The 22933-nt window shown below is 41.0% G+C and overlaps 1 protein-coding gene across 1 annotated transcript; it reads left to right on the forward strand.

The window, feature by feature from the left end:
* Positions 1-10123: 10123 nt before the first annotated feature.
* Positions 10124-14918, forward strand: LOC103280324 (lysoplasmalogenase TMEM86B-like). Its single transcript, XM_062957127.1, has 4 exons — positions 10124-10135; positions 10277-10529; positions 13800-13884; positions 14106-14918. The coding sequence occupies exons 1-4, from the start codon at positions 10124-10126 to the stop codon at positions 14554-14556; spliced, it is 801 nt and encodes a 266-aa protein (XP_062813197.1). The 3' UTR covers positions 14557-14918.
* The last annotated feature ends 8015 nt before the right edge of the window (positions 14919-22933 follow it).

Consider the following 22933-nt stretch of genomic DNA (forward strand, 5'->3'; position numbering starts at 1 on the left):
GGGTTGGTGCTCATCTCCACTTCTAACAAAGAGCTGGCGCTGTCTGTAGACACCTCCAATTTATTTATTTATTTATTTACATCACTTTTACCCCGCCTTTCTCTTCGAGGAGACTCAAAGCGGCTTACAGTAAATAGGCAAAAATTCAATGCCTAAAAACAATGTAAAAACAACAATTCATATAAAACAATCTACAAAACAACAGTTCATATAAAACAGATACCATTACAAAATAAAATCACATTATATAAAATTTTAAGAATGTCCAAGATTAAAATCCATTCATCCAGAATCCTCAAGTCTTCGTACAGGTCATGTAAAGTCCATGTTCTCATTCATTAAAAGCTTGCGTGCACAACCATGTCTTTAAAGCTTTCCTGAAGCCTAGGAGAGTTGGTATCTGCCGTATGTTGCTGGGGAAAGTGTTCCACAGCCGAGGAGCCACCGCCGAGAAGGCCCTGTCCCTCGTTCTCACCAGCCTTACCTGAGAGGCTGGTGGAACCGAGAGCAGCCCCCCCCCCCCCGATGATCTAAGAGTTCTAGAAGGCTCATAGGGGGAGATACGTTCGGACAGGTAAGATGGGCCAGAACCATTTAGGGCTTTGTAGGTCAAAACCAGCACTTTGAATTGGGCTCGGTAGCATATCGGCAGCCAGTGGAGCTGACTCAACATGGGAGTAGTACGCTCCCTGTAAGCCACTCCTGTTATTAGTCCGGCTGCCGCCCGTTGTACTAGTTGGAGCTTCTGAGCTGTCTTCAAAGGCAGCCCCACGTAGAGCGCGTTGCAGTAGCTCTGTGGCTGGCATGACTGAATGGAGCGCTGTTACGTTCCCGCCGGAGCGGTACCTATTGATCTACTTACATTCACATGTTTTCAAACTGCTAGGTTAGCAGAAGCTGTGGCTGACAGTGGGAGCTCACCTCGCTCCCCAGATTCAAACTGCCAACCTTTCGGTCAGCAAATTCAGCAGCTCAGCGGTTTAATCCGCTGCGCCATTGGGGGCTCCAGTGCTACAGTATAGATGCATTGGGTTGCTGTGAGTTTTCCAGGCTGCATAGCCATGTTCCAGAAGCATTCTCTCCTGATGTTTCACCCATGTCTATGATAGGCATTTTCAGAGGTTGTGAGGTATATTGGAAATTAAGTTTGGGAGGTTTATATATCTGTGGAAGGTCCAGGGTGGGAAAAAGGGGTCTTGTCTGTTGGAGGCAAGAGTGAATGTTGTAATTAATCACCTTGTAGATGCAGCTTAAGCCCCACTGAACTGAACGATATGCATAGGATTTTCTTTTTCAACTGATTTCAAATTGCATTAATTCAGCAGCGCTGATGCTCTTGATGTTCATGGGTTTGGGCACATGGTTTTTTGCACTGTTTACAATGAAGTTTGAGCTCTTTTTTCCAACTTAAAATATTATATTTAAAACATAGAAGGATCACCAACTCAATGACTGATGATTGCCATGGTGCCAACCAGGAACTTTGCTCTTGCCCACAACTAGTCAGTTTACAAAATGATCAATCAAGTACTTCAACACATACTTTCAGTACTTCCTTAAGGTCCTTTTTTTGGTTATGCCACTTCCTTTCTGGATACTCTTATGGATAGGGAGGAATGAAGCCGGAGGAGACGGAGCAAGTGAAATTGTGCCCAATTAATGTGTCTACAAACTATGAAGTCTGGGGAAGTTTGGAGAAAAACCAGCAACCTAGCAAAGGATGGGAAATGAGGATACTGCAGTTGGTGAGAGCAATTGTTATTCTTTCATGCCCCCTTCTTCCATTTCATTGTTTTTTTCTACTCATTCCCCTTTTTATTTTTTCTGTTTCCTTCTAAAAACCATTTTTCTCATTTGCCTCTTTCTTCCACTCTCTCCAGCATGTTGATTTGGGTTTCTCACTTTTCCTTCTGTCTTTTTTTCAGAATAATAATAATAATAGAACTACAAACGGAGGCACAACTATGTGGCCCAAATGATTCATTGGAATTTATGTCATAAGTACCACCTCCCTGCAGTAAAGAACTGGTGGGATTATACACCTTCAAAGGTAGCAGAAAAGGAGCATGCCAAAATACTGTGGGACTTTCGAATCCAGACTGACAAAGTTTTGGAGCACAACACACCAGAACTCACGGTTGTGGAAAAGAAAAATGTTTGTATTATTGATGTTGCAATACAAGGTGACAGTTGAATTGACGAAAAACAGAAAAACTCAGCCGTTATCAGGACCTCAGAATCAAACTGTAAAGGTTCTGGCATAAACCAGTACAGGTGGTCCAGTGGTAATCGGCACACTGGATGCCGTGCCAAAAGATCTCAGCCGGCATTTGGAAACAATACTATTGACAAAATTACGATCTGTCAACTGCAAAAGGCCACCTTACTGGGATCTGCACGCATCATCCGAAAATACCTCACACAGTCCTAAACATTTGGGAAGTGTTCGACTTGTGATTTTGTGATACGAAATCAAGCATATATACAGTAGAGTCTCACTTATCCAACACTCGCTTATCCAACGTTCTGGATTATCCAACGCATTTTTGTAGTCAATGTTTTCAATATATCGTGATATTTTGGTACTAAATTCATAAATACAGTAATTACTACATAGCATTACTGAGTATTGAACTACTTTTTCTGCCAAATTTGTTGTCTAACATGATGTTTTGGTGCTTAATTTGTAAAATCATAACCTAATTTGATGTTTAATAGGCTTTTCCTTAATGTCTCCTTATTATCCAACATATTTGCTTATCCAACATTCTGCTGGCCCGTTTATGTTGGATAAGTGAGACTCTACTGTATCTCATTTCCTGTGTCATACTATGTCTTTGTGTCAATAATAATAATAATAATAATAATAATAATAATAACAACAACAACAATAATAACAATACTAACACTTTATTTATATTCCACCCAATCTCCCAAAGGGGACTCAGGGCGGATCACAGAACGCATACATGGCAAACATTCAATGCCGTTTGGACAGACAGGACAGAACAGACAGAAAGGAGGTATATTGTGTTGATGTCCAGCTTTTTGGCACCTTGGAGGTTGTACACTGTAGCAATCCAGTCATTGGGGGTGCTGTTGCTCCATCCTCTATGATGAAGAGCTATCAGGACTTCCTCCTTTTTGGCCGCTGGGCATTTTCTGGTCTTTTTCTTTTATGGTGTTATAAAATAATTAGCCTGCTTTTTTTATAGCAGTACCTAGTTTCTCTACTTACAGCTCTAAGCTGTTTTTGAACTGCTTAGATAAACAGTGAACTGGGCTGACAGTCAGGAGCTCACTCCGACCCTGGGCTTCGAACTGGCAACCTGTCGATTGGTAGATCTTATTGCCGCTGGTAATTTACCAGCTAAAGCCCAGCCCATGAGAACAAAATCATGAGTTGTACATCCAACAGGACTGCAACTCCCACCGTTCTTCACTATGCTGGCTAGGGCTGATTGGGAGTCCTAGTTCTTTCCCATTGCAGAATTAGAGCACTGTATTCCACTTTATTCCATGGCAATGTCTAATGTGTTTCTGGGATTTGCACTTTATGGATGAATATGCAAAATTCTCAGACAGAGAACTCTAGTGCCTCATCCGATTACCAACCCTACAATTTTATAGGGTGCATCCAAGATATTTAAACTGCAATTATAGTGTTATAAATATGTAGTGTGGAAGTCTTCTATGTGATTTCCACCACTGCTTTACTTGTTTCTTTTATCAGATAATAAAGTTAGAAAGAATGAAGAAGTATGTGTGTGGCACCAATAATCTCTGGCAATAGATGTAAAACTACAACTCCCATGATCACACAACACTGAGCCATGACAGTTAAAGTTCTGCCATTAATTCTGCACTGTAGATGCATCCAGAGAGAGAGAGAGAGATATTAAAGACAGATGTGAAAAGATGACAGGAGTCCCACATCTGTTACTAGGTGAATAGGATATTTTCTTCCCCAAAACACAGGCTTGTTTAACCACCTAAACAAGTCACAGCTATCAACATTGGGGATGAAGCTTCCACCCATCTCTAAATCATTTATGTATGGATTAGCAAAAACAAAGTTGCTCATTACTCATAGCATTTTTTTCATGACGTAGAAAAACCAGTCCCATTGTGCCTGACCCCATTTTCTTCCAGTTTCCATTAATTAGCCAAGGAATGCACACCCACATTAAACATTTAGGTGCAGAAGCTTTAGGCACAGTTCTTATATTAAGTAATCAGTCTGGTTCTAACTGGCATCTTCCTTCCTATTTGATTTATGTTTCTTCTATAGTTTCTTATGGCTCTGTTCCCTGGTAATATCTGCACTGTGGATGAATGCAGGTTGACGCTAGTTCAGGCATGGGGAAACTTCAGCCTTTCAGGTGTTTTGGACTACAACTCCCACAATTCCTAACAGCTGGTAGGCTGTTAGGAATTGTAGAAATTGAAGTCCAAAACACCTAAAGGCTGAAGTTTGCCCATGCCTGCACAAGTTTAACTGCCATGGCTCAAAGCTATGGGGTCGGGGAACTGTAGTTTTACAAGGTCTTTACCATTCTCTATCAAAGAGTGGTGGTGCCTCACTAAAATGCAACTCCTGTGGTTGCATAGTATTGAGCCCTGGTGGTTAAAGTGGTGTAAAAGTGCATTTATTCTGGAGTGTAGATGCACCACCAACATACATGGTAGCATTGGGAGATGTTTCTTCAAAGAATGGAGGCAATTATGAAGATCAGATGGAATTTGACTTAGGGTCACCATAAGTCCGAAACAACTTGAAAGTGCACAATAAAAACTTCTTTTATAGTGCCTGACCCTCACAACTGCCCAGTGTTCTGCCTCTGCTGCTTCAGTACAAAATTTAACTTCTACTGTTGCTCTTCTACTTTGAAATGTGAGTTTTCTTGCTAGGAGAGAGCCTTTCAATCAATATCATTTAATTGCTAGCCATGTTGTGATCAATTCATAATAGAAAATCAGGACTGACATCAATGATAATCATAATGTTGTTGGCTGCTCAAAATAATTAATGGGAAAACCCTTGAGTATGATTATGGATCCATAACAATGAATGTTTCCTGATTATTTTTCTGTGCCGATCTCCATCAATAAGGTAGTTTCACCTGACTGCATAGAGCCCCCCCTCCCCCCCCCCTCCGGTCGCACAATAGGTTGAAGCAGACATGTTTTAACTGTTTTCCTTTTTTCCTTGCTTTTTGTTCATGGTAAGTTGTAGCCAAAGCTTGAGAAAGTTCCTTGTAAAATTACAACTCCCATGCTGGATAGGGGATTCTGGAGTTATAGTCCAAAAGCTAGTTCTGCTGGTCTCTTAGTTGAACACCAATTGTTTCAAGTGAAGACATCAAAAAGAGCCAACAGCTTACTTGCCATAGTGGTGGCGCAGAGGGTTAAACCCTCGTATCGGCGGGACTGTGGACTTGAAGGTTGGGTTGCTGACCTGAAGGTTGCCGGTTTGAATCCAACCCAGGGAGAGCACGGATGAGCTCCCTTTGTCAGCTCCAGCTCCACACGGGGACATGAGAGAAGCCTCCCACAATGACAGAAAAACATCAAACATCTGGGCGTCCCCTGGGCAATATCCTTGCAGACGGCCAATTCTCTCACACCAGAAGCAACTTGCAGTTTCTCAAGTCACTCCTGACATGAAAAAAAATCTGACTGCATATGAGAAAATATGGGTGCATCTATATGGTAGAATTACTGTAGTTCAACCATAACTTTAACTGCCATGGCTCAATGCTATGGAATATGGGAGTTATAGTTTTACAAGATATTTTGTCTTTTCTGCCAAAGAGTGTTGTTGCCTCATCACTACAAATCCCAGGCCTCCATAGCATTGAGCCATGACCATGACAGTGAAAGTGTCAAGCCCCCTTAATTCTACAATACTCTCATCTCCTCCCTTTGGTATAGCTACACCCTGATATATTCAAAAGAGTCTTGCCAGACCTAAGGTAGTAGTTCAGAACTGGCCTTGGGCAGTAGATGTAATGCTGTCCTTTAGCCCTATATTTAATAATTCCAATGAGCAGTGGTGGCACCCTGAAAAATAGCCCATCAACTATTTGCTCCTAGATGGCAAATTGAGCAGACAGTCAAGTTACCTCCTGGTCACAGTCTTCTCCAAAATGGTAAGATGAATCATATTGATCTTTCCATGGTACTAATTTTTTCAAAATTTGCTCCAGAGCTTGTGAAGAACAGCTCTCAAACAGAATTTCTAAGGCCAATGGGAGATGTAGTGCAAGAACAAGAACAACAAAATATTTCTAGCTCTTCCCTGCCTCTTAACTAGCATATGCCATGCAAACTTCATGCAAAGATAGGTCCTCTTTCAACTTCTTTTCCAATGATGTGTTTCTTCCTTTTGGGGCTGATGTATCAATAGTAATGCCTATTTTTTTTGTAGAGTACTTATTTCTGCATTTGCATATTCCAGTGGTGAACAAAGTACAAGCTGCAAAGAGTTCCTCCCAAATTTTTAAAAAGTTTGAAAAGGGATTCTTCATGACGTCTGGGTGCAGGGAATGGTTTGTTGTAGTTTTGCTTCACTCCAAATTGTTTTAGACTTGGACAGGAGTCCTTTTAAAAATTGGATATAACTACCAGTTTGGGAAGTGTCTTTCTACCATCTTGGTATGTTCTTGGATGTTGAAGAAATGTTAAATTTCCCCCCAACTTTCTAAATCAGTGTGGTCCAACCTTTAGTTACCCGAGGGCCAATCAAACTTTAGTATAGGAATGTGAGGGCCAGAGACATTCTAGAAAGAAAATGAATTACATAATTAATATTGAATAACATAATTAAAATATTAATATTTAATTTCATAATTAAAATATTTTTCCAGTAAGAAGGGCAAGGGCCAACAAAAATGAATTGGTGGGCCGCATGCGGTCTGTGTCCCATAGTTGGACCACACTGTTCTAAATGATTAGAAATTCACTTTCTATTGGTGTTGTTGTGTGCCTTCAGCTTATTTCAGACTTATGGTGACCTTAAGATAACCCTATTACTGGGTTTTCTGAGGCTAAGACTGTGTGACTTGGCTTATGGATGAAAAGAGATTCAAAGCTCTACTTCCTTGTCTGAAATTAAGTACAATGTTATAACTCATTGAAACCAACAGACTCGGTCAGCAAAGCCGAAGTGTGACGTCTGTTCCGTGTCTCTTCTCTTTGACTTCATAACCCTGTTAAGATCCTGTATTTCAAATCATCTTCAGACTGCCGGATGTCACATTGCTTAACAAACCTGTTTAGTTACCAGAAACTATGCACAAATCAGGACAGCTGTTTTATATTATGCTTCTGTTACTTCTGCTGTTGTGTCCAGTTTTGGACACCACAATTCAGAAAGGAAATTGACAAGCTAAATGTGTCCAGAGAAGGGCGACCAAAATGGTAAGAGTTCTGAACATTATGCTCTTTGAGGAGCGATTTGGGGAGTTTAACTGAAATGTTTTTAATACTAATGATAACAAATTCTGTTTTAATATTTGTATATTTGTATATTTTAAATTGTGTTGAAATGCTTTTAATGTAAGCCGCTTTGAGTCACCATAGCGATGTTGAAATATTTGAAAGGATATCTTCTTGGGGAGGGAGTAAGTTTGTTTTCTGCTGCTCCAGTGCTTCCCAATGTTTTTTTTGACCAGGGACCACTTTGACTAGGGACCATTCTCCAACATTAGTACCAAAATGGTTACAGATCAGTTTTTGTCAACTTTAGATTCGGTTTGGTTATTTAGGGTGCTGACTCAGAAAATTGCATTGGATAGACCACATCCGTTCAAGTTTCTGATACAGAACATATGCCATCCAGTAGTCGCCATCTGCTCACCCACAGAAAACCATATTTTATAATCTAGAGCTGATGTGGTCTACTCAATGCAATTCTCTGAATCAGCATCCCAAACAGCCCCAAGAACAGGCCTAAAAATGAAGACACCAAGGCGCCTCCGCTTCCAGGTGCCTCATAGAATGGCTCCGCTCAGGAGGAGGGAGGAGGAGGAGGAGAAGCCGCAGTCAGGAAGCTTGTTGTTGCGCCTTTTGTGGGTAGTCAGCCTCTCCCATCCAGGCATCCCATTCCCTCGGCAATATAAGAGATTTACATGAGACCAGTCACTCTTGTTGCAACAGTGTAGTAATGGTGAGGCTGCAGACCATATTTTAGTTCTTGGGGACCACTGGTGGTCCCCAGACCACAGGTTGGGAACCACTGGATTAGGTTATGAAGCAATGGCTTTCAACTGCTGAAAAAGAGATTCCAACCATATATTAGACTTTCCAGACAATAAGATGTTTGACACTGCTTGGAGTGGAGTCTCCCTTTTTGGAGATTTTTAAATAGGATGGATGGACACCTGTTGGGGCTGCTTTAATTATGTATTCCTACATGGCAGAAAGGAGTTGGACTGGATGGCCCTTAGGGTCTCTTACAAATGCATGATTCCATGATTCCATGATTCTACCTATGAGTGAGGGATATGTTTCAATTATAGGGTGAAGGTGGAGTACCATTCATTATTTCACTTTATCTCCTTTTTTTATTCAATCATTCATGCAGTGAAAAGAAAATACTTTTATCTAGACCTTTAGGGTGTATAATTCTCTATACCACATATGCATATAAAATTTGTTGATGCTTTTGTTGTTGTATAATATGGAATCAAAGTGGTTTAAAGACAAAATGGTATAAAAGAATTCCAGATTTAAAACTAATACTAAATGTAATTATAAAGAGATTAATTTTAATATTATGCAGACTAGTTATGTTAAAACAAAACATTAAGATAGTTCAAACTATGTACAAGACTGGTATTTTTGAAAACTAAAGTTTAACTGCTTCTGTGGCTTACACCAACAGATAACAGATATTATACCAACACAGAAACTGGGACTTTCAAAAACAACTGAAAAGTAGGACAACAGATGATTAACTGGGACTGCTCTTGCCAAATCCCTGGTGGATAGTGGCTAAGCATATATCCTCCTGTTAGGCTGTGATTCCATTTTTTCCTCCCTTGGGAAGAAGAAAATTATATTTATTTAATTGTGTATGTGTTCTGTTCAACAGAGTTTTCATTTATCTTAGATAGCTAATCAAATTTTCTCCACCCTTGCCAGGAAAAATAAATTATTAACAGATTTTAATTCAGTTATGGGAAGACTGTGTTGTATATTTTTGGTTGTGTTAACTCCATGTGCCCTGCTTTGCTTTAGGAAAACTTCATGTGGTTTATGGTTTATTTAATCAAGTAAGCTGGGAGAGAAGATTTCCCAAGCTATTTTTTCTTTTGGAAATTAGTATATGGCTAATTATTTTCTAGAGCACTCTCCAACCAGGAAAGTCAGTCCTAAAAGACAAGAAAAGTTATCTTTATAGGAACACCATGCCAACATAGAGAAGGTGTGAAGCTACTATTAGCTACATGCCCAAATGAGAGAGAATGTTACCTAGGGTCCCTTCATGGTGTGCCACTATGGCACTATGGCGTGCTGGAAGAAGCAAAGACCACCAGTATTGAAGCGATGCTCCTATGCCATCAACTCTGCTGGATTGGCCATGTTGTCTGAATGCCTGATCACCATCTCCCAAAGCAGTTACTATACTCTCAACTCAAGAAAAACAGAATGTTGGTGGACAGGAAAAGAGATTTAAAGATGGGCTTAAAGCCAACTGTGGCATAGACACTGAGAACTGGGAAGCCCTGGCCCTTGAGCACTCTAGTTGGAGGTCAGCTGTGACCAGCAGTGCTGTGGAATTCAAAGAGGCAGAAATGGAGGGCAAAAGGGAGAAATGTGCCATGAGGAAGGTGTGTCAAGCCAACCCTGACCAGGACTGCCTTCGCTGTGGAAGAACATGCGGGTCAAGAATAGGGTGCTACAGTCACCTACATGCCCACTGCCAGAACACCACACCTCGGACAATCATCCTCAGAAAATGAGGGATCGCCAAGTCACTATGGCACCATAGTTTCACTTAACCTGCTATAGTTTTGTCACATGGAATGCTGGGATTTGTTGCTTAGGGAGAGACATATAAAATTCTTAGCCAGAGTGATTTCCTGCCTTATTAAACTACAAACCTCAGGATGGAATCATGGCAGTCAAAGTGAGATAATCAGTGTAATCAATATCCAGAACAAGTGTTTGTGTGCCCTTTGTTGTTTCTTTTCCAATTGCAAAACCTCTTGGGCCAGTTCTGAGTAAACATGCTAAATCCAAGTCATTCTCCCTTTGCTTTTTCATGCAGACTTGGAGTCTTCTAATCAAGCTGGTGCCTTTCTTGATCTCCTGCATCGCCTGTTTTACACTCAATCTCCCTGAACCCAGCATCTCTGCCACCATTGTCAAGGGCCTCCCGTCCCTCTCCTTGGCGTTCTTTGTGGCCATCCAGCCCCATGCTGCCGAAGCCTGGACATCGTATGCCAAGGCAATCTTCCAAGGCCTGCTGCTCTCCGCCGTGGGAGATGCCTGCCTGGTGTGGCCTCAGCTTTTCTTTCTAGGTAAGTGGCTGAAGGGATCCTGAAAGGGATGGATAGGAACTCAGGAATGGATTGGGTGGAACTAGGTCTAGCACAGGTAGGGGCAAACTTGGGCCCTCCAGGTGTTTTGGACTTCAACTCCTACATTTCCTAACAGCCAGTAGGCTGTTAGGAAATGTGAGAGTTGAAGTCCAAAACACCTGGAGGGCCAAGGTTTGCCCATATCTGGTCTGGCTTCAAGCATTTCCATAACTTGGTGAAAATGTTGTTTCATTTCTTCACGTCACTCCAGAATATTTCACATTACTAAATTATCTATTTCGGTGGTTCACAAACATTTTGCATCAGTGGCCCCCTTTACAGCCACAAATTGACATCACAGAACCCCACTCAATGAAACGTCTGAATAGAAACATTTTGTTTGCTTAGTGTGTGTATATTTTCATTCTCACATTTATGTATTTCGATTGATTTGCTCAACAAGGGAGTTTAAATAATTTCATATTCCAAAAAATAAATGTGCAACTGTTGAGCATAATGCTCAGAAGGTCTCACCCTAGAATGTGAGACAAATAGTCTTTGGTCTAATATTAAACAATGATGTTTATTGCCTTCTCTGTGAAAAAAAAGTAAAGAAGCTATCCAAGGTGCTGAATATTCCTGGGGTGGGGGAGACAACATTCAGTAATTTAGATAATGTGATTTAAATTGATACTTAAATGCCATGTAAATTCAATGCATCATCCAACACATGCATTTATTTGCAATATTGCATTTATTGGCTATGTTATCAAATGGGATTTGTAACAAAAATTTATAATCTGTCATCACCATTTACAGGAATACTGCTCTTCAACACCACTGGATACTTACTTAGTTATTTAGCAGATCCCTTGTTGTCTGTGTATGATGGCCTTCCAAGTGCAGTATCTTGGTGGTGGATACTTCGGTGACTGTGCATGTTCTTCCACAGTGAGGACATCAGTTTCCAGGTGGAAGACGGTCCCAGTCAGAGTTGGCTTGGAACATCTTCCCCTTTCACCCCCCATCCATGCCTCTTTGAATTCTGCAGCACTGTTGGTCACAGCTGATCTCCAGTTAGAGAGCTCAAGGGCCAGGGTTTCTCAGTTCTTGGTGTCAATGCCACAGTTTTCAAGGTTAGCTTTAAGCCCATTTTTAAATCTCGTCTCCTGTCCGCCAACATTCCCCTTTCCATTCTTCAGTTGGGAGTATAGCAACTGCTTTGGGAAACGGTGATCAGGCATTCAGACAATGTGACCAGTCCAGCAGAGTTGATGGCATAGGAACATCGCTTCAGTCCTGGTGGTCTTTGCTTTTTCTAGCACGTTGATGTTTGTCCGCCTGTCTTCTCAAGAGATTTGAAGGATTTTTCGGAGGCAACACTGATGGAATCATTCCAGGAGTTGAGTGTGCCATCTGTAGATGGTCCACATCTTGCAGGCATATAACAGGGTTGGGAGGACAATAGCTTTATTAACAAGCACCTTGGTGTCCCTACGGATATCCCAATCCTCATGCACTCTCTGCTTCATTCGGAAAATGCTGCACTCGCAGAGCTCAGGCAGTGTTGTATTTCAGTGTCAATGCTGACTTTTGTGGAGAGGTGGCTGCCAAGGTAGCGGAAATGGTCAACATTTTCGAATGTTACACTATTAAGCTGTATTTCTGGCATTGCAGGTGGATTGGGTGGTGACTGCTGGAAGAGCACTTTGGTTTTCTCAATGTTCAATGAAAGGCCGAGCTTCATGTAGGCTTCTGCAAAGGTGTTTAGAGTGGCTTGTAGGTCACTCTAACAGGAATACTGCTCTTCAACCCAACTGTTTCTTTTTCACTCTTGGTCAGATAAAGCTGAAAGGGACTCTTGCACAGGGCTTTAAAAAACTTTTTGCACTTGTGACTTCTTTCTGTCTGAGAATGTTTTCCATGACTTTGAGTATTAGATATATAAAATAGGCATAAAAAACAAACATTTACTGATAATAAATTAGATTTTTCTAGGCTTGCTAAACAATAACAGGAATCTAGGCTGTGAATTATAACAGAGACTGGATTAGAAACATGAGAATGTAACTCAGCTGCTAGCGTTTTGCAAAAGTCAGGCTGTGTTGATTCTAACGTAACATTGCTTTTCACCACACGAGGGTGCCAACAACATATTTACATTACAAGAGCCTACATTCCTAGAAAGACCATAAAGAGAGTCAAAAGATCTCAATTGCTAGAATGTAATTCTCCTTTGGGGAGATGGGATATTTTCCTCCGAGACACATTTGATGGCATTTTATAGATCTATTGTGTTATCATTAAACTCAGGCGTCCTCAACCTTTTTAAGCAGAGGGCTGGTTCGCAATTCCTCAGATGTTGGGGGGTGGGAGACTACTATAGTTTGAATTCCTATGTACACATATCTTATTTGTAGTGCAAAAAATATGAAAAAAAACATAATATTTAAAATGAAGAATAATTTAAACCAACATAAACTTACCAGTATTTCAATGAGAAGTGTGAGCCTGCTTTTGGCTGATGAGTGAGTCAATTTAAATAGGATTGTTGTTGTGTGCCTTCAAGTTATTTCAGATTTCAGGTGATCCTAAGTCTAAAATTTAGAGCAGGGGCCAGGTAAAAGACCTTGGAGGGGCACATCTGGCCCACGGGCATTAGTTTGGGGACATCTGATCTTACTTGTACCTCAAATAAATGGGCAGGTCAGACATTTAGTTGTCCTGGAACTCTGACTGAAAATGGACCTGAGCAACAGACTACATTTTAAGATGGCTAGGGTGTAATTTTTTTTTAAAAAAACCTATATGTGGGCTTATCCTGCATCACTCTTCCAAAGTCAGAATCACCCAGGCCATTGTATTTCCAACATTTATGTATGGGTTGAAAATTGGAGAGTGAACAAATTTGCCGGGAAAGAAATCAATTCCTTTGAAACGTGGTTCTGGGGAGTAGTTTCCAAGGGCTGCTGAAAAAGACAAATGAATCTTAGAAGAAATCATGGCTGAGCTAATTTTTTTTTAAAACAGATTAAATGACACTATTTTACTTTGGATATGTAATGAGACGAAATGACTCGGTGAGATCAAAGATTATGCTTGGTGAAATGGGAGGCAGTAGGAAAAGAGGGAGACTACGTTCCATTGGACAGAACTGACTAAAAAAGCCACCCCCTTGTAGGTCTCTCATTCAGAAGGCTGCCATCAATCAAAGATGACTTAATAGAAAATATCAGCACAAATGTATTTTCAACTTTTCTCTTTTTTAAGGGTTGATTGGAGCAAATAACAGCATGGGGAAGGAATTAATGTGCCTCCAGGTCACCTCTCAATTTATGATGACCCCAAGGATGTTGTAGGGTTTTTAAATTCTAGGACATCAAGAAGTGGTTTTGCCAGTTCCTTTCTCTGAAATATAACTTTTAGCATCAGGGATTTATCAGTAGTCTTCCATCTAAGTACTAACTGGGGCTGGCCCTGCTTAGCTTCCAAGATCAGATGGGATCTGGTGCTGGGTTGAGGACCATATTGTGCTTATAGGAAGTCAATTGTAACTGTGTCATTCTAGAACTGAAGCCCCTCTAAGCCAAGTTCTGTACTGACCTATTTCCTTTCTTTCTCTCCTGCAGGACGGGCCGCTTTTGCCATGTGTCACACCTCCTATATCTTGGCATTTGGCCTGATTCCCTTTCGACCCTTCATCTTTGTTATGGCTCTGGGCTTCGTGTTTGTTCCTTACGCTTACCTGGTGGAGCCATGCCTGGAGGGCTTTTCTCGGTGGGCTGAAACAGCCTCCAAAGTCCCCCTCAGCATCATGACATGGCGGGCTCTGTCTCACCCTGGACGCAGGCTGAGGACTTCTGTCGGCAGCCTGCTCTTCGTTGCCTCCGATCTCTTCTTTGGCATTGAGACGTTCTGCTCTTTCCTGCCTCACTCGCGCTTCCTCATCATGTCCACCTACTACACTGCCCAGGGCTTGTTTGCCCTTACCGTGGCCTCCCAGAGAGTCTCCAAAAAGGACAGCTAAAGTCCGGAAGTGGCTGGGAAGACTTCAATAATACTTTCCATCAGTTGCTTTCTTCCCAAGTTCAAATTGTCCATCAGCTCTCCCAAAGAAGCTGCACCTTCTCTCTGGAAACCAGACCTATTTATTCCTTAACATTACAAGATATGATCCACTTCAACTCTTAGGATCTTTGCTGTATGTATACAAACACATTGTGTGATTTCAGGCTAGTCATACCTTTTCTCAACCCAACCTTCCTTACTGGGTTGTTATGAGGATACAGTGGGGAGAGGGAAAACCAGGTGCCCTGCCTCGACCTCAGTGAAAGAAATGCAGGAAAGAGACATAATAAGAAAATGCATGAATAAAAGTCAGAAGTGATATGCTTGAAGCATTGTTCAGTCACAGCTTTGCTTGACTGCAGAGCTAGGAGCTACGAAAATTATTTTTAAATGCAAAGCTGGGCTAGTTATTTTTAAACAGTAATTAGTTATGGTTTTGTTGCCCCTAACATAGATAATTATTGTTGTAGTTAGAGTTTTATTCAAGGACGCTTTTTACCTTCCCATTACAGACAATGGTTGTATTTACTGAAATGTCATTTCGTATTTTCATTGACCCAACAAATTTGCAAATGCAGCAAGGATGGGAACCTCTGGGCTTTTGTTTACTTTGGATCTTTAACTCCCAGATGTCTTAACCAGGATGGCCAATGGTATAAAGTTGTGAGAATTGTATTCCAAAACACACATACTTTCCTAATATCCTGATTTAGTAGAGAGTCCAAATTTATTCACCCACTTTCATTCAGTTTAAAAATGTCACAACTTCTCTCTTCTCCTTCTATTTCCGCCCTTATCGTCTATTCACTTGTGTGGCTACACAAATGTAGGGGAGAGGAATGGGTGCTGCTGTATTGCTCTCTGTGGACAAAAACAAACTGTTGCGACCTGTCTTAGCTTATGTCCTAGCTTTTCATCTTTGAAATTTGGATCTGGACCGAGATCCTAGCAATGGATCTCAAACCATATCCAACCAAGCGAGTAGCTACAGAAGAAGAAACATGAGGACATTGAGTCTAACCTGCCACATATTGTGGTGCTAATGTTAACTGCCTTGCTATTTTCATGGCAACAGGACCCTCCACTGTATTTTAACCAAAGGGGATATAGTTTGCAACTGAAGGGGGTGTGCAGTAGCATCTCTTTAGAAAAGTCTCATCTTAAAGCTGAGTCCCCCACCCCTGCCATCTTCCCCAAAAACAGAATTAGTTGTTGTTTACCCAGCAAGTCAGCTGGGCCCGAATAATCCACTTCCTCCTGGACTGTGGTGGGTGTGGGGGAAGGAGTGGAAAAAGCAGCCGCCCAACCTCAATGCAGAAGCAGGTGCTCCATAACACAACGGTTACACGGAAGATTAGCAGCAAAGGGAAGTTGGATGTTGCAGTCGAGATGTAACTCCCTTGAGGGGAGATCTGGAGATTTTTTGCCCAGAGGTCGGTTGGCTGATGGCATCTTGTATCCCATGCCCAGTAGGAGTCTGGTTGTCCTTATGGCTGGTAAGTGGATGAACCTACAGTTCAAAAGTACAGTGAGAAATGGGGTGCAGTCAAGTCTGCTGGTTGACGTAATGAGGAACGTTTCCTAAGGCAAATCTGCACACTGTGCAGTTACTCTTGGCAGTCTTCATAATACAGTAGAGTCTCATTTATCCAACATAAACAGGCCGGCAGAACATTGGATAAGTGAAAATGTTGAATAATAGGGAGAGATTAAGGAAAAGCCTATTAAACATCAAATTATGTTACGATTTTACAAATTAAGCACCAAAACATCATGCTTTAAAACAAATGGATAGAAAAAGCAGCTCAGTACACGATAACATTATGTAATAATTACTGTATTTATGAATTTAGCACCAAAATTTCACAATTTATTGAAAAATTGACTATAAAAACATTGACAAAAAACTAAAAGGCAAACTGTCTTGGATAATACAGAACCTTGGATAAGCGGAGCTTGGATAAGCAAGACTCTACTGTATTTCTGAACCTCCAGTGCTTATCTCTGGGTGAAACAGATTAACCTGGTTCAGACCACATTAAGAGAAATCAGGAGATGCTCTGTAGTTTGCCGGACCCTGTAGCTTTGGACTGGTCTCCTGTTCACAAAAGTCACTCCATGCCATTTGGACCAGTGCTCATCAGCACAGGGAAAGGGAGATCGATTTCAATCATGTCACTGCTGCAGAGCTCCATGCGAGCTTCTGACCATCCCTGGTTGCATAGGAACCTCTACTGATGTTGGCATGTGAAGGCAAGGAGCTCTATCATCATATGGGAGTGGTGATGGTGACATTGATGGTAAAATGATGATCTACTCAGACCGAAATGGTCTTGGACCAACTGGATTCTGTTCCAGATGTGTGGTGACCCTAAACCCAATCTGGAGCATGTGTGCTCTGGACTAGCCCCAGATTGAGCTGCCCATGTAGATGAGCCCCTGGTTACTTTATCAACTTATTTTTAAAAGTGCATTTTAACTGGGATATTGTTCAGATTTTATTCAACTGATGGAACGAGTTTATGACAAAGAAAGCATGTTAGCATTTTAGGTATCTTTGTTACTCATTTCATGCCATTCTTTTATCAAGTTTGTTTTTTAAGTCAAAAGCATCATAAAAAGTTGCTTGTTTAACACTGCCATGAGTAACTACTTCCAGAGAAATGCAAGGGGAAATTACAACAAATTATTTTATTAAAGCAACTTTTCTCTAACAGTAATCATATCTCCCAGCTCACCCAATTGGCAAGGACAGTTCTGCCTAATTCTCTGATGTCTCGTTTTTTCCAGCCACATTTAAAATTCCCTGGTCTCTCTTCTCACTTTCCCACTTTTTCCTCAGCTTTCTTTAATGACTGTAGACTGACAAAGTAGTTTCCATTCAGATAACTCAGAAGGAAAGAGGATAGAAAAGTCAAAATCTTGCCCTTCCCAATAGGCGCATTCAAAAGCAAATTGTTGCAGCTTCTTCTAGTTGTTTTTCCTCATTTATAACCTCAAGAAGTCTGACGTGACCATGGTGGTCCATGTCTTAGTTACCTCCAGATTGGACTACTGTAACACACTCTGTGCCCATGAAGACAGTTTGGAAACTGTAGTTAGTGCAAAGATCAGTGGCCAGATTGGAGCGAATATATTGGAGATTGGAGATATAACTGGAGTGAATTATTGGGAGTGGTCAACCCCCTTGTTCAAACAGCTCCATTGGCTGCTGATAAGTTTCTGGTTTCAATTCAAGGTGCAGGTGGAACCCACCCTGTCCACTTTACATAAAGACCTAAAAATGTGGATGTTCCACAGTTCCTTTGATAATTTTGGCCCCAGCTCTAACATAAGATATAGCTCTTGCACTTTACTATTGTACCCTGTCCCTTGGATATAATGTTCTATTTCATATTGCCCTTCTAGCCCTAATTTATCATCTGGTTCCTGCACTTTATGCATAAGCCCTGTCTTTGCAACTGATTTGCACCAACTCGTTTACTATGTCAGGCTATTGGTCTGCATGTAAACTGCCCTGATTTCCTTCGGGGGGTTGGTGGCAGAATACAAAAATAAAGAAGTTGTTGTTGTTGTTGGTGTTGTTGTTGTTGTTATCTTACTTATTTACTTACGTAAGTGATCCCTCATTGTCCAAGTATGATGGCCTTCCAAGTGCAGTGTCCTGGTGGATACGTAGGTGACTGTAGAGCCCTATTCTTGACCCACATGTTCATCCACAGTGAGGGCATTGGTTTCCAGGTGGAAGGCGGTCCTGGTCAGGGTTGGCTTGACGTGCCTTCCTCTGACACGTTTCTCCCTTTCACCCTCCATTTGTGCCTTTCCAAATTCCACAGCACTGGGCCAAGGCTTCCCGGTGTCTATGTGACAGTTTTTAAGGTTGGGAGTATAGCAACTACTTTGAGAGAAGGTGATCAGGCATTCAGACAACGTGGCTGGTACAGCCAAGTTGATGGCATAGGAGTATTAATAATCATTGTCACCATGACCACACAGTCATGTTGCTACCTTGACCACACAGTGATATAAATTAGCCTCATATTCCCTGGTTTTATGTTTAAAATGTTGGAAGATATGGCATTCTGAAGGTCCAAAGGGTAGGTTTTATGCCCCCAAAGTTTTGGAGAGAATTCAATAAAAGGTTTGAGAAGCAATCGAGCCACATATTTTGGCAAATCCGACAGAAAGTGTCTTGGAAGCTGAATACACCGTTGATTAAAGTGAGGCATAAAAGACGTACTTTAATTCTACCTATCCTTTTTCAAAGAAATAGAAATCCACGCCTCCTTCATTATACACCCAAAAATCGATTTCCAGCTCCCTTTGTCTCAACTTGTTAGCATCTATTCTACAGCTACAAGGCTCCAGGATTTAAACCCTTCCAGTTAATTGGCAGAGGAGAAAAATGAAGCTGGCATCCTGGGATGAGTAAACAGTTTGGAGCAAAACGGAAGAGAGGTTTTATTGTCTCAGCCACAAGCTACACTGTGTGAGAACAATGACAAATATGACCGGAAGGCAAAGCCAGTTGGCATCAGGAAACAGGAGATATTAATGAGGACATGTTAACATTTCTCCAAATTCCTAAGTTGTTCACAACACAGAAAGAAATCAAAATAATCTTTTGAGACTCAGATCATTCAAAAGAAAAAAAATAAAGGGAGACAGTTGCATAAAATGATGACATGTTATATTTGGCACAGCTCACTTGGTGGAATTCATGTAAAAAATTATGGCAAGTTGTACTTTGAAAAAGAAAAGAAATCCTAGTAATGAAGTATTATCAAGCTTAACTATTATAACTCAGGCATGGGCAAACTTTGGTCCTCCAGGTGCTTTGGACTCCACAATTCCTAACAGCCAGTAGGAATTACATGTTTAATTACATGTTTAATGTGCTGTAAAAGGCACATGACCGGAATCACTGGTTTGCTGTGAGTTTTCTGGGCTGTATAGCCATGTTCCAGAAGCATTTTCTCTTGACGTTTCACCTGCATCTATGGCAGGCACCCTCAGAGGTTGTGAGATCTATGGGAAACTAGGCAAGTGGGGTTTATATATTTGTCGAAAATCCAGGAAAGTACAGACATGAATCAATCAGGGACAGTTAACACCTCCCAACAAAAAAATTACCCCAGGCAGAAAGCAGCCAGGCTTTGAAGCTGCAAGGCCATTCAATGCTAATCAAGGTGACCAATTGCAACATTCACACTTGCCTCAAACAGACAACCCCAAATATCCCACCCTGGATATTATTCCACAGACACATAAACTCCACATGCCTAGATTCCAACAGACCTCACAACCTCTGAGGATGCCTGCCAGAGATGTGGGCGAAACGTCAGGAGAGAATGCTTCTGTAACATGGCCATACAGCCCAGAAAACTTACAGCAACCCACTGTTACATGTTTGTTTTTTAGCCTTTAAAAAAACAAACTCTTCTGATTAATTAGAGCTAGATTTGTCATATATTCTGTCAAAATGTTGGACTTTTCTTTGCATATCTACACTTCCTTCCCATGAGAGCTTATGAGGGTTTGTGATGAAGCAGGCGAAGGGTGTGGCCAAATGGCTCTACTGTGTTCGAATGTATTACACATATGTGTTTATCCTATAAACTTTTGCTCTTGTCTTCTGGGATTGAATTGTGTTTATCAGAAACAGCACCTATTCAATGAACCCAACAGATGCCCAAATACACCTGGACAGCAGGTTACAGGTGTGCGTCTGTGTATATAGACTCACAGAATTAGAAAGTTGGAAGAAACCCCAAGAGTCAATTAGTCTAAGTCCATTTTACCTTGCAAAAATATACAATCAAAGCTTCCTGACAGATGGCCATTCAGTCTCTGTTTGGTGAGACACCACGCCCTTTGGTAGAGAAAGCTAAAGACCTTCTATGATTCTACAGATTTCAGCTGTGGCAGTTAAAGTGGGGTCAAACTACAGTAATTCTGCAGTGTAGATCGGGCATGGGCAAACTTTGGCCCTCCAGGTGTTTTGGACTTCAACTCCCACAATTCCTAACAGCCTCAGACCCCTTCCTTTCACCCCTCAGCCGCTTAAGCGTCACAGAAATAGTGGTATCTTAAACCCTGTCTTTAAACCCAGTAATCTTCTCTAGTTTGAGAAGAAAGCATCACAGAAATAAGCCCTATCTTTAAACCCAGTTCTCTTCTGAAGACTTAGGGAAAAGCATCACAGAAATAGTGGTATCTTAAGTAACTATGATGCTTTTAATCCAGGTCGTAATGAAGGATATAAGGACAAACCATGCCAAAAATGATGGGAAGGGGAGGAAAATAGTGGGGCTGGGCACTGGGCTGTGTGTGTGGTGTGTGGAGCATCTATGACATTTGGCAGGAAGGAATGGTGCCGTGCCCTGCCTCCCTCCTGATGCTGATCCGGGAGAAGTTAAGAGGGCAGGGCCAGCTGGGTGGAAGAGGGAATTTTTAAAGGAGATTTTATGTATAGAAAGAAAAAATCCCTAAAAATCAGGGGATGACCCAAACATTATAAAACTTGATGGGCTAAAAGTGGTAGATGTGCCCTCCATGTGTGATGATTTTCACCCCTCTAGCCATAAAACTAAAGGGAAGGGGAGCCTGGGGAAGCTCGCCCATAGTGGCCAATAGGTCGAAAATGTTCATTTTTTTCGGATGAAGAACAGCAGCCATTTTTGGGAGGTGCATGAAAATGAAAAAAAGGGGTGGGGTTTACAAATGAAACAAACAGAAATGCATAGCGATTCTATACAAATGCACAAGACTATTAGATAGATAGATAGATGATAGATAGATAGATAGATAGATAGATAGATAGATACATACATACATACATACATAGGGGCAGTCTAAAATAAACTTCTATGGTACAGATCAGAAAGGATACAACCATCAATAATAATAACTGTAATAATAATAATAATAATAATAATAATAATAATAATAATAATAATAATCTGCCAATAATAATAATAATAATCTGCCAACTGCAAAAGGCCACCCTACTGGGATCTGCACGCATCATCCGAAAATACATCACACAGTCCTAGACACTTGGGAAGTGTTCGACTTGTGATTTTGTGATACGAAATCCAGCATATCTATCTTGTTTGCTGTGTCATAATAAAATAATAATAATAATAATAATAATAATAATAATAATAATAATAATAATAATAATAATAATAATAATTCTCACTCCCTTATATTGGTCCTTGCACATATACTCTCATGTAAACACGCCAATAGTTTTCATTTTGAATCATTTTTAATCTTTACCACATCTTGGCCTCCCAACCTTTGAGAAGGCAAAGAACAGAAAGACAGCAAAAATAGTAGCCAGTGTTTAGTAACTCTGAAGCAGAACAGTGAAAAACATCAGAAGATCCAGCCAAAGTCCAAGCCATGATATTAAAGAATAGGACTTTGCATATTCTAAAGCTCTTGACCCTGTTTGCATGAATAATGACTCACAGAAGCAAAGTCACTCATCTCAGCAGAACAAAAGGGCATTAATATAAAATACAAATACATATACAATGGGAACTGCTTAGCTTCCAGCATTTCACAGATAAAAGCTGTGGTTAAGCAACATCAGAGTGTAGTCAAGATAGTAAAAAGGTACTCATGAGGAAGAGCATGCAAACTAGAAGACACAGAAGTTTGCTTTTGCCTGAATCTACAGGATAGAGCAGGATTTGTGTCTCCCTATACAAATCTGCCCATGCTGTAAGATAATAATAATAATAATAATAATAATAATAATAATAATAATAATAAAACTTTATTTATACCCCGCCACCATCTCCCCAGCGGGGACTCGGGGCGGCTTACATGGGGCCATGCCCAGAGCAAAACAATATAACAAGTATGAATACAACATAATATAGAGCAATAAACGATACAGTAAATAATAATATACAATATACACTACAACGCAAATCACAAAAAATAGTAAAAACAGGGCCGGCCGCATGAATACAAAGATTAAAACTCGGGTGAGAAAGATAAGGGAATGGAGACCACGGGGAGCAGGGACATACGAAGGTGGAACCGTCTAGAGGAAAGATATTGGAGAAGAACAAGAAGAAGAATAAAAACAGTTACTCTCCAAAAGCACAGCGGAAGAGCCATGTTTTTAAATCTTTTTTAAAAGCTAACAGAGTGGGAGCTTGCCTAATTTCAATGGGCAGTGAGTTCCATAGTCGAGGGGCCACAACAGAAAAGGCCCTCTCCCTAGTACCTACAAGGTGGGCTTGGGAAATAGGAATTGGCGTAAGGAGGGCCTCCCCAGATGATCGGAGAGATCGGGCAGGTTTATAGTGGGAGAT

The sequence above is a fragment of the Anolis carolinensis genome, chromosome 6 (assembly GCF_035594765.1).
Source record: "Anolis carolinensis isolate JA03-04 chromosome 6, rAnoCar3.1.pri, whole genome shotgun sequence".
Lineage (NCBI taxonomy): Eukaryota > Metazoa > Chordata > Lepidosauria > Squamata > Dactyloidae > Anolis > Anolis carolinensis.

Coding starts and splice junctions, on each gene's coding strand:
- LOC103280324 (XM_062957127.1), top strand. Junction 10,530..13,799: donor GCCTCAGCTTTTCTTTCTAG/GTAAGTGGCTGA, acceptor CTCTTTTTTAAG/GGTTGATTGGAGCAAATAAC. Junction 13,885..14,105: donor ATGATGACCCCAAGGATGTT/GTAGGGTTTTTA, acceptor CTAGAACTGAAG/CCCCTCTAAGCCAAGTTCTG.